This window comes from Cupressus sempervirens, chromosome 5, assembly GCF_028749045.1.
Source record: "Cupressus sempervirens isolate cs-2001-9-10 chromosome 5, ASM2874904v1, whole genome shotgun sequence".
NCBI lineage: Eukaryota > Viridiplantae > Streptophyta > Pinopsida > Cupressales > Cupressaceae > Cupressus > Cupressus sempervirens.
Window position 1 is genome coordinate 956668137 of NC_143122.1, and position 15402 is coordinate 956683538.

Genomic DNA, 15402 nt, shown 5'->3' on the forward strand with positions numbered 1-15402 from the left:
GACTGAACAAAAAGTGGCTAAACCCAATGAATAATGATGATTTCTTCATCAGAATCATCTGATTCTAGTCTAACCGTGACCGTGGTCTTTCCTTTATTATCAATCTTCGATGTCGTTTTCTTCATTTTATTGCATTTCATTAATTGTGGTGGAATGAACCATATTTGGTACAGATCTTTGAGCTTCATAGATGGTAGTATGCTATATCCATTAGAGTCGAAGTACTTTTCTATCCACTGAGAATTTTCATCTTTTAGAAGTCCAAACTAGCAAAGTAAGAAGTACATATTTTTCTCCATATCAAACCAGATTGATTCAATTGAAACCATTCTACCTATTGGCGCAACCATGTACTCTTCTGCGAGATGAATTTCCTCCTTTCTCTTAATGTTGTTCAAATAATGTTTTCTAAACCAACCAGCCAGGTTTTGTCAAAGATTATCCGGCAATGTCACATTTGTTAGTTTTAGCTCAAACTAGGAAGACAATAAATGTCAATATTTTCCCTCTAGATCCTGGTGTAGTTGAAATGTCTTTCTCCTAACACTATTTCCATTTCCATTGCGTGCCTAGGAAGATCAACAAGATTGTTTAAAATGTCGTTCCATCTTTCTGGTTTGACTTCGCCAACAAATTTTATTATCTTATTTCTGGTCTTATGATACAAAGCAATGTTGGTTTCCATTATCAGGCTCTGCAGCTCATGATTGTCTGAGAGTCTGACTTGATATTTGAGAATTAAATAGACCGTTGATGTTCATTGAATTTAGGAATGAACCCTATGAATTGAGCTCACTTTATACTGAACACCAAAGTATAAAAAATCTCGATTTGTATTGATTTTCAGAGCTACTAAAACAATTAAGTTACCTCATGTATGTAGTTTGTATGATTATTACTTGGATTGATTTTCTTTATGAGAATTTCCTTTTCCTTTCCTATCAAATTCTAAATATTGCTACATACAAAGATATCTTGGCTATTGTCTAGTCACTAGAAATTAAGTATTCGGTGACCCCACCAATCACATAATTCGCCTTATTCAGGAAGGATAATAACTAGTGTACATCATAACCATTGATAGAGGATGCAAAATTCTTGTTTAATTAAACTATGAAGTTTCATTAAGAGTAACTGTAACATATTCTTGATATATGTATGGATATAATATTCTTCTTATGTGTCTATATAGTGAATTAATTTTATTTTCATAATATTTTATGATTCTTAATAATATTTAGATTTTTATTTAAATCTTATGTTCTATAGAGTCCAAACCATCCATTTATTGGCCAAATTATCTATCATTATATTTCCTTCACGGTAAATATGTTTGAACTCATATTTCTGAAAGGAATTTTAAAATTCTAATGTTTTATTGAGAACAGATTGTATCTTCTAGTTTGGGGTCTTACATACCCTAAGCACATTGATAATTATTTGAGAATCACCTTCAATATTCTATAATTGTTAGTGATTTTAATTAAAGACTCTTCTAGTTTAGCTATTACTTTTCCTTTATGATTATGAATAACACAACTTATTTATGCTTTACTAGGGTTTCCCCTAGAAGCTCCTTCAAAATTAAACTTATACCATGGCCTAGCTTAAAAGGAAGCCATCTACTATTTTCTCTATCCTCTTTACTCTTTGAACCACCTTTCCAAATTTGAGGTGGTATAATAAGACCATGCTGGTTTTTTCGAATGATATCATCTATTTTGGAAACAATACTTTTTAAGAGGTTTTGATTGCGAATTCTATTATTCATAGTTTCAACTATATTAGCTTCTATTTTATTGCGAAGAAGTTTTGATGACATTTCTTTGTCGTGAAGTTTTTTTGTGCAATGCTACTCAAAGAAATCAACATTTTCATCTTGTAATCTAATCTCTCTTTATTTTATTGTTATCAATTCTAATTTCTTTATCAAATTTAAAATATGTAAATTTGGAGATTCCATTTATAGAGTTAAAATGTTTTCAAGTTTAGAAATCATCCAAATAATAGACGATGACTCCTAGAGTGCATTGCATTTCGAAATTAGATTTTATAGGAGATATAAATTGCAGGTCAACCTTTTGTACATGACAATATGAAAATTGTGCTAATCACATACTTGGTTTAATTTGAGTTTTAATTGAATTGCTAATCACATTTTATTTTCACCATATCTTATCCCAAAACCATTACCCCGTAGACATGAACTTTGACAATTGTGTCCCTTATTCTTAATACACTTTAATATGTTTTAGAGGCTATTCATTACACATAGTTATGAAATCGTTCCTCGAAATTTTCTTTTATTGCCTTCCATTTAAATTTTGTCCAAAAATATAGGGTCACATTTGAAATATTTGCTTCTAGTACCAAATATTACTTATATTTGAAAATGAAAACTACAATGATTTTTAATTTTTATGGAGGTCCTCCACCAAATATTTGGAGGTCCTTTTCAATGTCAGAACCACCCATTCACACTCAATGAGAGTGGTGGACTCTTGCAGAACTTTTCAACTTCACGGATAGACCGATTTGCTAACAGTGTTCCTTCAAACATAAAATACTTGCCCTACATTTAAGAGGTTTTCATGTGGAACATTGAGGATGACACTGTTCTCCCTGCATATTCTGCGAAGTAAGACATAGATGTGGTTTACAGCAGCTCTTTTTAAAAAGTTCGAATCCCTCCTTGCCCTTACTATTGTATTACCCGCAATGTGAACTATTCCTGCATCTTTGCAACTAAGCAAGTAGTCTAAATCACTGATATTATCATTATGAGCGCCGCTAGTCTCACTTAGAACTGAACATTGAAGTTGCTTTGATTTCTTCATCTGCATTGTATCTGAAGATAAGTCAGAAGCTATTGATGCACCGGATAACTCACCAAGCTCAGAGTGTGGAAGAACATCATTCTCTTGTAAGTTGGAATATCCTGGTCTCAAGGGCTCCTCGTGCTCTTCATCTTCATCACTCGAGTCAGAGAAGCTGTCAATCACGGATTCCTGGTGCACATACTGGATAAGGCTCTTGATGAGTAAGTTTTCAAAATCATCTTCCCTCTTGTGCAAATCTGTGTACCCATACCTCACTGCACAGCGAAACATGTTAAGTTCTTTTGGCCGAATTCGTTTCACATAGAACCGTTCGTCTGGTGTAACTGTTGTTACAGGAAGATGTTTGACACACACAAACACAACAATGGAATTAATCGCGGGCAGATGGGTGACGAAATGAGAGAAGATGGGTGGAACTCCCCGGGCAAGGTCTGTGTAAACAAAACCGATACCAGGAACCCGTACAATCCCAAGACTAGGTCCAAGGCTAAGAATCCATGCTACTGGCACCTTACTTTGCATCTCATGCTCATATCTCTTTACAGTTCCATAGTGCCAGACATACATAACAACCAGGAAGATTCCAGCTATAGCCAAGGGAGCCCAGCCACCCCGACCCACTTTGAACAGTACTGCCATGAAATAGACCATCTCTATTGACAGAAAGGTTGCTGTAAAGATTATCACCAGCAGTAAATTACTTCGCCAAACAATGAGCATGATAAGTAACATCAAAATTGTGGTGACCAGCATTACAGAAACAACAGCAATACCTGCATGCACAAACTAGTTGTAAGAAACTATTGCCAGAGCCAAACCATTATTTGATCCAGCCTCCAGGCGTAATCAAAAAATGAAGATTCGAAAATGTGTAACTTTTTATCAGAGGCATTAACGTATAGAGTGTGACAGCATATGAGCTCTTTCTTGACTGTTTCATAACATCTTTAGGCTTTCAATCCAAAACAGAAATATGGCCGTGTGATGTACAGAATTCATTGAAGTGATTATATTACTGTGACATGAATCATCAGGAAAATCTATTTTTACACAAGATTCGTGCATTGGGTACATGTTCCTACGAATGGGAATGAAATTGAAATATAGGATCTAAGATAATTACTGTTGATATGGAATCAAGAATAATCATTATGAAATTTCACTACACATATTTCTTCGTGTTGTTAGATAAAACTTAAATAATATCCAGGGCCATATGCATGAATATCTTTACACGGTAGTGTAATGGTTGTGGAAGCGTAATTTGTTCAAAATCTCTCTAAATGTTTTGAAGTAAAATTCAGAATTATAGCATATAAAATTAGAAACTGGAACGTCAATTGAGCCTTAAAAGGTTATTGCTCTCATGGATGAGCCTAGTATTAAGAATGTCTTTTAGGTCAGGAGTTTTATAGAGCTGATCAGGTATTATCACCAATACATTGAAGGGTTTTCAAGAATCGCTAGTCCTAATACCTCCTTGTAGAAGTAAGGAAAACAGTTCATTTGAAATGACAATTATGATAAAGCCTTACAACTTATAAACAAAAGGTAAATAACAAGCCAACGGAGAATTTATATCCGTAGCGACTGCTGCTAGTGATGGATTAGGAACTGTACTCGTGCAAAAAGGCCATGTGGTAGCTTTTGAGAGTAGAAATCTGAAAATTCATGAAGTAAACCATACACTGCATGATCTAGAGTTGACCACCACAATGACAGACTGCAAAAGTGGAGGCATCTCCCTTAAGGAAAGCCTTTCAAGTTGAACACAAACCATTTAAGGGTGAAATACATTTCTACAGAGCTCATTTAAATTCAAGACAATGGAGATGGCTTGAATTGTTTTAGTTGATATTATTTTTGCTATATTCCACCTTAAGAGGCAAGAAAACCATGTTGCTGACGTGTCTAAGTAGTCAAAGGCATATTGTAGATATATATACTTTGCGAATTACATTTAATAACAGGGTTTCAGGGCACAAGAATCATATTTATTTTACAAACATGTGAAAAGAGAATTAGATGCAGGCTCAGATATACGTAAACATTTAGAATATAAAGCAGATTCAAATAGATTACAATATTATAATAACAGAATTTATATTTTAAATTAAAAAACTTAGCAGGGAATAATTTTGTAGGAAGGGAATATAACTCTCATGTAAGCCATCCAGGGACAAAGAAACCGATGGCTGATCTTAAAACTGTCTATTTCTACAATAGAATGAGTGAGAGCACAGGAGAATTTGTATCTAGGTGCCTTGAATATCAATGGTTAAAGGTAATACACCTGCAACCTATTCGATTATTTTATTTCATTTCATAGTTGAATATAAATGGCAAGTAATTAGTATGGAATTTGTACATAGTTAAATTTGTTGGGTAAATATTTTGCAACCAACAGTTTTGGGTAAGATCTAGTTGCGAAATAGGATGACTAGCCACAATGTGTGAGATATAGTATCTCCTACCTTAAAGGGAAGGCTCCCCCTTCTCACTATTCCTTGGAGCCTTCCCTTTAAGGTAGGAGAGACTTTGTCTCACACACTGTGACTGGTCATCCTATTTTGTGATTGGATTTTACCCAAGACTGTTGGTTGCAAAATATCCATCCAATAGTTTTTTGGCAGCTAAACTAGGGACACGACACGCATTTGAGAGCCTCGTGCTTTCATCTAAAGCATGCTCATGTCCTTTTTCATTCTAAATATTCATTGTAATTGTTTCATGTAGTTACCAAGGACATGTAAATGGCCCAAGGTCCTTGGGGAAATGCATTTGGACTGTTGAATCTAGCTCCACCTCTACATGATCTTCGTGATGGCTTACGAAAGAACTTTCTCAAGTTTTTTGGTGAAGAACAATACTTTGACGAACATATTGCTGCTTTTTATATTGCATGCAGTGATCATGCTACTGAATACGCAAATGTGTCTACAAGGTTGTTCGTGGGAAATCTACAAGGTGTGGCTGCTGATTAGTTTTACCATTTAACACCACATGCTATCACAAGCTGGGCTACCTTCATAGCCAAGTTTGAGAAAAGGTTCAAGCCTCTTGAAGATGCTCATTCATTGTTGGCTCAACTTACTCAGCTGAAGAAGTCATCTCACATGCCTATGCGAGAATTTGTTGCTCATTTCAACAAATTGACACAAAGAATTCTAGTTGCCGCTCAACCTATAACTATTAATTTAAAGTGTTGTTTTGTCAATGCTCAAATTCTTGAAGTTGATTTTCTATTAAGGAGAGAAGCCTCGACTACTATTGCAGCTGCACAGGCATTGGTGATTGAAATTGAAAATGATCTTATTCTTGCTAAGAAGATAAGAATTGGAGCAAGAGGATATGAAGAAATTCATCTTCTTTGAGCACAAGGGTGGATCCTGTAGTGCAAAGGTTAGCAAATGAGTTACTAGTCCTCAAAAAGCAAATAGCTAAAGGCATGTTCTACAAAGATGTACCAAGGAGGCCTCTTCCAACTATTTCTCATAGTTCTATTGTTGGAAATCAATAAAAATTAGTTTCACCATCAAAGAAGCTTGTGATTGATGAACCATTAGTGAAGACAACAATGAAGCATCATGTGTTTGAAGCTAGTGATCTTGCTATTCTCTTCCAAGAAAAGGAAGAAGACATAGAGGGCTTGTGATGAAAAGATGAGGAAGGAAACTTTTTCTTCCAAGGTTCAAGATGGTCGTGTCATAAAAGTTGACATGCAAGCAAGTTCTAATCAAGCTGAAAATGATGTAGTTGTCTCAAGGTCATGAACTTGAGTACACTTTGCAAAAATGTTCTACATCGAAACTTGAGAAAGAACTTCTCATAAACAATAAAGACTTTCCCAAATTAGAAGTTTGTCAACAGTATGTTCAGCTAGGTTTTCTTGATCATTTTGAGGTGTTGGTGATTGATGAACCAGTAAAACAAGTTGCAATTGGCAAGAAAAATTAAGAATTTGTCCGATCAAGGGGATGTCCAATTCAACATCTTCCATAGTTGGAGGCTAATGGAAAGCTAGATATTCCACATGTACCTGAACATGAAAATACCATCAAGAAGACACCAATGAAGATTGTTCAATTTTTGGGGAGCAGTTTCAATTCACAGACCTTTCTTGGAGCAACAGTACACATGATTCATCTAAAAAAGGTGAATTCTTCTATTTTTTCCAAGAGGTGTTACATCAGGCTTTGACATCATTGCTCCAGTTCTTCATGGTACATCAATATAAAGTTTCCTGTGAACATGCTGCAAGCTACTAAAAATGTAATAACCCCAACAGGTTATAACTCCTTCAAACACCAAAAATATTTATACTTCAGTGGTTTGACATTTTGTCAAACACTTTGCAAGCAAGCTCTGATACCACTGTAATGGTCCTGCTCAATTCCGACCTTAAAATGCTAATTGAAGGCTCGAAGAATTTTGTCAAACACTTTGCATACAAGGGGTTATATGACTGATATAACTTTTGAGATTGCTGCAATGACTCTTGTTTTGATTTGCATCAAAGAGAATGCTTACAAAAAGACTCCAGATTGTCTAAATAATGACCTAACATGGATGTGCAACTAATTTTTGGCAATATTCAATACATATATGTGACTTAAACTACTTGCAAAATGCAGCTACAGCAATTAGTAATTATGACAAATACTTCGGATGCAACCTAGGATGGCATTAATGCACTTACAACCATTTGTCATTAATATAAACACTTAGTATGCAAAATTATAACATTATTTATGCCAAAAAGAGAACTTACAGCCAATTTACATTTTGTCAAACAATTGGAATCCAAACTAATAAGCTGATGATCAACTCTAGGGTTGCAATATAGATAGTCTAAAAATTACAACGATCTTTCAATTGCAAAATCCTAGTCTTCCTTTGATACCAATAATGCCAAATGGCAAACAAAGACAAGTACAATATGAAATAGTGAAGTGCTGAAGCTATATTTGGTACTCAGCTGAAAACCTACATTTCTCAGTAAATATGCCAAATGAGAAGTGAAGAACCTGATTGTGGATGGTTGTAATATTTTCCTTCAATGTTGCCCCTTCTGTTTGCTTTTTTTCCGATCTGCTTTTTCCACTTGCTTTTTCCGGATTTTCTTTTTCGAACTGCTTTTTCGGATTGCTTTTTTCGGAGCTGCTTCTTCAGACTGCCTTTTCGGCCTACTTTTTTTTTTGGTTTTGCTTTTTCAGCCTGTGGACCTGCTAGAAATGACTTTCAATAATTTTGGCCCTGCTAAAATTGCCTCCTGAAATGCTGAAATGTTGAAAATGGCCTTAGGCCCAATGATGCCTTAGCTGAAGTGACTGAAGTATCACCTCCAAATGTGCAACCCTTCAGAAGATATTTCACTTCCTCAGTTATGCTAATCCAAGGGAGTTTTCGTTTCCAAAGATCAACTGACTATCTGAAACCACTTGGCTCCACAATAGACTGTGACTGAATCACAATTTGATGTCAAGAGAGAAATAAACAACTGGATGATTAGAATGAAGCCCGGGGTGCCTATTTATTCTTTTTTCTCCACTTTCTCCAGAAGCTTCTAGAACATTATTTTATTTTATCTATTAAGTGACTATAAAATATTTTATAATTCAAGTCACTTTATTAAATTAATTAAATATAAAGTTACCTTTTAATATTTATTTATTTGATAACTTTATAAATAATTAACTTAATACCACTTATTTATTTAATTAAACTAATTAATTAGTCATCCTCATAAAATATTCATTATTTTGGATAACCTAATTAATTAAATTAATTAAATCAAATTGCCTCCAAAATGGGGACATGACAAAAAAAGGTAGCTATTTTGTTCAACCCGTAAGTGGTTTCGTCTAAAATTTGCATTTTTGGCTAGTTTTAATTAGGTAGGTTTTTCTTTGTTGTTAATAAGTGTGTAACAAACAATTTTTCATAACAAAAACAAAGATAGTTTATAAGAGATTCAATGAAATAGATAACTAAATTCCTTTTCATATGACATTAACTATTTTAACTATTAACAATCAACTAAAATAACCATGATCAACTAAAATTACCAGTTTAACAATTAATTGAAAGTAATTGTATCTATGATTAACTGAAAATAACTGTATCAATGATCAACTGAAATAACTAAATTAACGATTAACTGAAAATAACTTTATCTATGATCAATTGAAATAACTAGATGAACAATTAACTATCTTTTCTACATACAAGTAAGTAAATATTTATTATGGAAAGAAGAAAAGAAACATACAAGTATCATCTAAAGGGTCTTTAGCTAGTTGTGCAAGCCTTGGCTTTTGGTAAGAGGAGAAGCATTAACATAGGTGTAACCTCCCAACTTCGGACCATACTTATCCCCACACAATCTATTGAATTTGAAAGTTTCTCCCTACCTTAGGATTGGGCTTGGGATATTCTTAGTCCAGCCACCTGAGCATTCTGGTGTTTAGAATGTCCGCATAGTTATGGACGAACATGTCTATATAACTAGCACCACTGACATCAAGTGATCAAAAAAATAACAAACATGCCTTTAAACTACCTTGGCCAAGGTTTTCTGATGGGTTCAACGACCTGATCACCACCACTCGACTTGACAATAGGGAACATTTATAGGGATAAGCATGAGCTATTAAGTATGGTTAATTAATTTATTTAATCATAACTGATTCCACTTTTGTGTTTTTGCAGATTCATTTAACCTCTTCACCTTTACATGGCTATACAGGCAATGAGTCCCAGGTGTTTGGAAATTTTGAGCAATCTGCTCTATGCATAAATTCTAAAAGGATTCATTAATTAGTATATCTTATCACAAATTGTGACTTGAAATAATATGTTCTTGAGACCAGCTGAAAATATTATTGAATTCTGATTTACATACAATATATTTCAATTAGTTTTATTGCAATTAAAAAGCTCTCTCTTAAGAGGTTCTATCCAATATTATCTATGATGATTCCAGCTGTTATGAAAGTAAAAAAAGAAGTAACAAATGACATGGAAATATTCAGCAAAGCTTGTAATATGGTTGATTACGTAACCTGAGACTATTATGGAAAAGAAAGAAGTTTTTGTGCCCAGCTGACTGCTATGGTTCAACCTCTTCCACAAATGTTTCTCCAGGCGCAAATATCCAAAGTATAAAAGATCACTTCTTTTGCAAAATAGGACTATAGCAAAGGAACTTGAATAACTATGGTCGGCAAGATTTTTAGAAGGTAATTTGTAGGTTATCATCTTTGAATGGAAATTGTAAATAAGAGAGAGAGAGAGAGGAAGTCAATTTAATGGAGAAGGTAGTTGGGTGCTTACAAAAATGATACCTTCGACTCTCACTCATGATTTCTTATAACATAATAAGGTGGCTCTTTGGCTTCCATTACATAAGAATATTTGTCAATTTAAAATGACAAGTTTTAATTGGTTACAAAAGAAGTAAAGAATAAAAGATGGAAAAAGAGTTGGAAGGTTATAATTTGAATATTATTATAATTTATATTTATATATGTACATGTAAATATATTAGTAAGGTGGCATCATTTTTATTATAAGAAAATAATATAATGGTGCCACTTCATTTTTATATCTATATGTACGTACACACACACACACACACATATATATGTATATGTATATATATATTATAATAATATGGTGAAAGATCATTTAAAAATTTTTGAGGTACATTTTATATTTTAATTGAATTATTTTATGTTTCTTAAATTATTTATTTAATAGCTCATGCGGGTCCTATAGATGTATCCCGTGTTTAAGTTGTTAAGTCCTTACCAAAAAAGTTTAAGATCATACCTGTCAATCCTGTTGACTGAACTAAGCAAGTATCCCATTCTGATGATCCCGTTTAGCAATGCTTCCCCCCCTTCTTCTCTTGCAATCGTCTGTGAAACACTTCCACTATAATAATAGTTCCATAATAATTTTCATATAAACATTTAAAAGACTTTAAATTATTAACCATAATTCCAAAATCAAGCAACTGCTAAACATCATATAACAAATAATAGTTAACGACCATCTCCATTAATAGTTAATACAATGGATATAAATAACTACCTACTTCACATGATCATGAAAGAAAAATCCATTAAGTCCAACGACTATGAGAAATTTTAAAACTAGGTCAAAATTTAGGATGTAACAAAGTGCGCTTGCACATTTTTGTTTTATTAGATTTTCTTTTCTTTAGTTATGTTAGTTTTTTTTTTTTTTTGGTCGCCTAACTCTATAGCCCAATGGAATGGATGAAGACACTTAGAGAACTGGATTCTATCTCACTCTTTGTTTTCAAGAATAAATGAGTAACATTCTCCAGACAGAGCTAGTTGTTGTCCTACATTTTGTCACCACAAAATGTAGGTAACAATACAACCCTTTTCAACTTAGTTTCCCATTTCTCTGAGCTTAATTCATTATTTAATTAGTTAGTATTGATCAATCAATCATTTGTAAATGATATAATGAATCTTTTTACTAAAGAATTTTGTCAAGTCTTTTTAGTTTTTTTGTTTGTTGAGCCTATGCTTGATTTTTTAAGCCTTCAACATCCTTTTTCTCAGTTTTGAGTGTGTTTGTTAGCTTTTGGTCCTTTGGTTTTACTCAAGTTATTGCTTTCAATTTTTCTTTCGATTCGATCTATCTTAGGCCTTAATCAAAATTGGCAATCAAAAGATATGACCATTTTGCACAAATTAAAATGTCACGTTATATTTTGAAGTTGACATTCACTTTTTGAAAAATATAACATAATTTCACTTTATGTTATGTTTTTAAGTTACTTCATCATTTTTATTTTTCACTTAAAGTAACTATAGAACATTTTATATTATATTTTAAAGTTGAGTTGCTTTTTTATTTTTCATTTAAGTGACTATATTAACTATATAGTTTGATTTAATTTTTGAATTTTAATTCAAACTTCTTAATAAATATTACTTTTTGAATGATACTTGCACATTATATATTTATCTATAGCCTAAATATTATATATGACCTATTTCAGTAATATTTCTTCCAAAATCAAATTAACATGTGCTTAATTCATCACTTAAGTTGTCTATAACATGTCTACAAGCTCATTTTTATCAAAATATGCAATTTTATCCAAAATGTGTCATTTTGAATGAAAATGCAATTTTAAAACACATAAAACATGTCATTACATGTGTTTTAAAATGTGCAATGACTCCCAAAAGGTGAGACATGCATATTTGAGTGTTTTCAAAATATACAGTGACCCCCAAAAGGTGTGATTTTGCACTAATAAGGGTCATTTGTGAGAAAATTTTAAAATATGCATATGTATCCAAAAGGTGCAATTTTGCTTATGGATTCCAATACATGTGTTTTTAAAATCTAGAGCAAGATCTAACTTCACCATTGTGTTTGAGGTACCATTTCAACAAATTGACTATAAATTCTTCTAGTTTAGGCAAAAGTTAAAATTGAGGCAATTTTTTTCATTGATCAGATTTGTACAGCCAGATTTGCAGTCGATACAGATTTCTTCGGAAAAAAACATTTTCTTTTATCAAATTTATAAATTATTTTCATGAACTTTATATTTTTTTAAAGGATTTTATTGTTGTTTTATGAGCTCTAGCCTTATCTCTATTCTATTAGGAATTCGCAAGCAAAAGAGATCATACTTGCAGAGAATATACCCTGTAAACATTTCCCATTAACTTCCAATCGGACAATCACCTCCTAGCCCCAACAACCCAACATTTGACAAACACCACAATCGGAAGCAATGATTTTTCTCATGACTTGCCGAATGTTCTATAAAAACAACAATTAGGTCATCCACCCCACAAATGTGGAATAAATAGTAGTAAGCAGTGCACCTTGCATCACCCCCACCAAGTGGCACCATTGTTCTTTGCAGCCTACAACCGGTCTACAACACCCCAACCATGAAGGACACAAAAGACATGCGACAATTCCCCACTTTTCCACATGAACCACAACAACTCCACATGGTCCACAACTAGCCAAACTTGCTTCCTGTTGTCACAAAAGCTTGCACCCTTGCCTAGAGTTTTTACCTAAAGGCAACCTTGTGAAATATGAAAACAATCTCCAAGTTGTGGAACTTGAACTATGAGATTGAGTCTCTAGAGAAGGCCGGCTTCCTTACTATCAAGGTGCACCTAACTACTCTTTGAGAGGAAAAGGGAGAAGGAATGCATTAAAGAAAATTACCTAATCTAATCTAAAGGGGGTGATACACCAAAATAGTATGTTCGATCTTATCTCTGCCTAACAATGCACTAATCGCCAATATAACCTCAAAATACACTGATTCAACCTTTGTTTCAATCAGCAACCACATACAGATCAAAAATAAAATGAAATGCTACAAGGAAGGAACTTCTCTCTATAACATTCAAGGCCAAATAGATATTGCTATGTAAATTGAAGAATAGAAAACAAAACACCAACAAAAGGCAAGGAAAATCTGCACTTGTATTAATGGGAGAATGAGGTATAACAGAGAATACATTCATGCATAGACAAAAGAAAAATTACAATAGCAAAGCATAAAATGCAATACTAATGAACTAGAAAAAGGCCGACCCTAAGAAGGGTTACAAAATTTGTTTTTATAGTGCAAGCATAACTGAGATAACTTTACCAAGAAGCCAAGTTCAACCACTACAATTAAAGTTGTAGAAGACAATCATGCAAATTTGGATAAGACTTGATCTTGGTACAGATCCCAATGCAGAAAAATCATGCTTTTCACCAAAAATAGAACCTTGAGAACATAGAAATGGTGGCCATTAATGCTTTGACTGAGTAGATGGATAGCCAGGTGGCAATGAAGTGTCTCCTTTCATTTATCATGCATGGGGATCATTGAAGATAACCAAAAGACGATCGAGAAGATTAGATCCGCCACTGAAAACCGCCCTCTCCTTTATTATCAACATACCAAGTCAGAAAAATCAGCAAGTCAACTATATTCAATTATCATCCTGTACCTTCCTTGCAATATTATTGGTCGCAAACCCTCTTCACTTTCCATCTTAGAGGAGCGAAAATACATTTTATATTATTTTGGGGTCTTACAATCTTACGATCGTCAATGCACAGTCAAAACCCTCGCAACATTGTCAGCCTAGAAACTAACCTTTATAACCCTACGATTGCTAGTTATCTCACAGTTAGAAGCTTTCCTTGTATTTCTTATGATCTTCTGATTGTTCTCTTGTCATGTAGATCTTACAAACACCTTCTTTGGCATAGCATCGGCAACACTCTCTCAAATCCTTATGATTCTTTGACGCTATGAACTTATGACAACCTCCTTAGCATATGGTCATGGGCCCATCAATTCTCCTCCATGATCTTATGATGAAAGACCTATCATAAGATCGAAACTCCTTTAGCTTCTTTTTGTCAAATGAATCTTCGATTGAAACTTTGATCCCTTCATTTGACGGGTGACTGCCCCAAAAGCTGACTCTTTACCTTTCCATCTTTTGCTATGATCCTACAACGATACGACGACATGATAACTACCTCTTCCCATAGTGTCAGAGGCCAATCCACTTTCTCTTGAGATCTTACGATCAACTACCTTTTTGTAGCATTAAAACCCCTTTTTTGAGTCTTTATGCTCCTACGATCGCTCAACATTACAATGCCTCGATGTCACAACAATAGCCTTGGCATATGGTCGCGACCCCTTTTCATTTGCCTTGCGATCTCACGATGTATAGAACTTTGTAGCATCAGAGACCGTTTCACTTTTCTCTGTGATCTCATGAACAACAAGATATCATAAGATCAAAGCTCTTTCTAATTGATTTATCGGTAGAAAATGTCGAATGAACAATCTGACCTTTATTCGATGCATTGGCCCCTTGAAAGATGAAACCCGCGATGCTATGATGGATTTGAACTGAAACTCAGGCCCACCTTGGACATGTAGCAGAGTGTTGCTTCCTCGCTTTCGTTAAAGCTTAGACATCTTTAGAATGCGGGAATACGACCACTGTAGATCATGATCAAATCAACGGCTCCAGAAAGAACTAAAAACCATTAGTGGAACTAATACAACTGGCCAATAGAAAATGCATACCTGGCTAAATTATGACATACTTCTTAGCCTTTGTAGCCCACATTATGAAACTGGACCCATGACACCACATGTCAACTTTTCGTTATGTTGCTATGAATAAAGGTAGAGCAGTTTTTTATAATGACATAACGATAGCCTTTGATTGAAGGTGGAGATCAAAACTATGAAATGCTTCCTTTGTCCTGATGACCGGATGATCTCTCGATGCTACGACAAACACTTGCCTCGTATGGTTGCGACCCCTCAGAATTAGCCTTGATATCTTATGATCCACTACCTTGTAAGATTGCCACTTTATGAAATTCTTCCTTTGGTCCTGTTGGTTCCCAATATTGCAGATTGGAAATCCAAGAGCCTGCCACTTCTCCGGTAGGATCTCTCAATCAAATTTTGGCCAACGAATGGAAATCTCTTAGATTCCCTTACACTTTG

General features: G+C 34.1%; 1 protein-coding gene across 1 annotated transcript in view; it reads right to left on the reverse strand.

Annotated features, from left to right (window-relative positions):
* Nucleotides 1-2347: 2347 nt before the first annotated feature.
* LOC149559133 (potassium transporter 10-like) overlaps nt 2348-15402 on the reverse strand; it is a 202969-nt gene continuing 189914 nt past the window's right edge. Inside the window, exon 9 of the mRNA XM_089833065.1 lies at nt 2348-3613. Within this exon, the coding sequence (XP_089689191.1) occupies nt 2553-3613 (1061 nt within the window). The 3' untranslated portion in view covers nt 2348-2552. The remainder of the gene's footprint in view (nt 3614-15402) is intronic.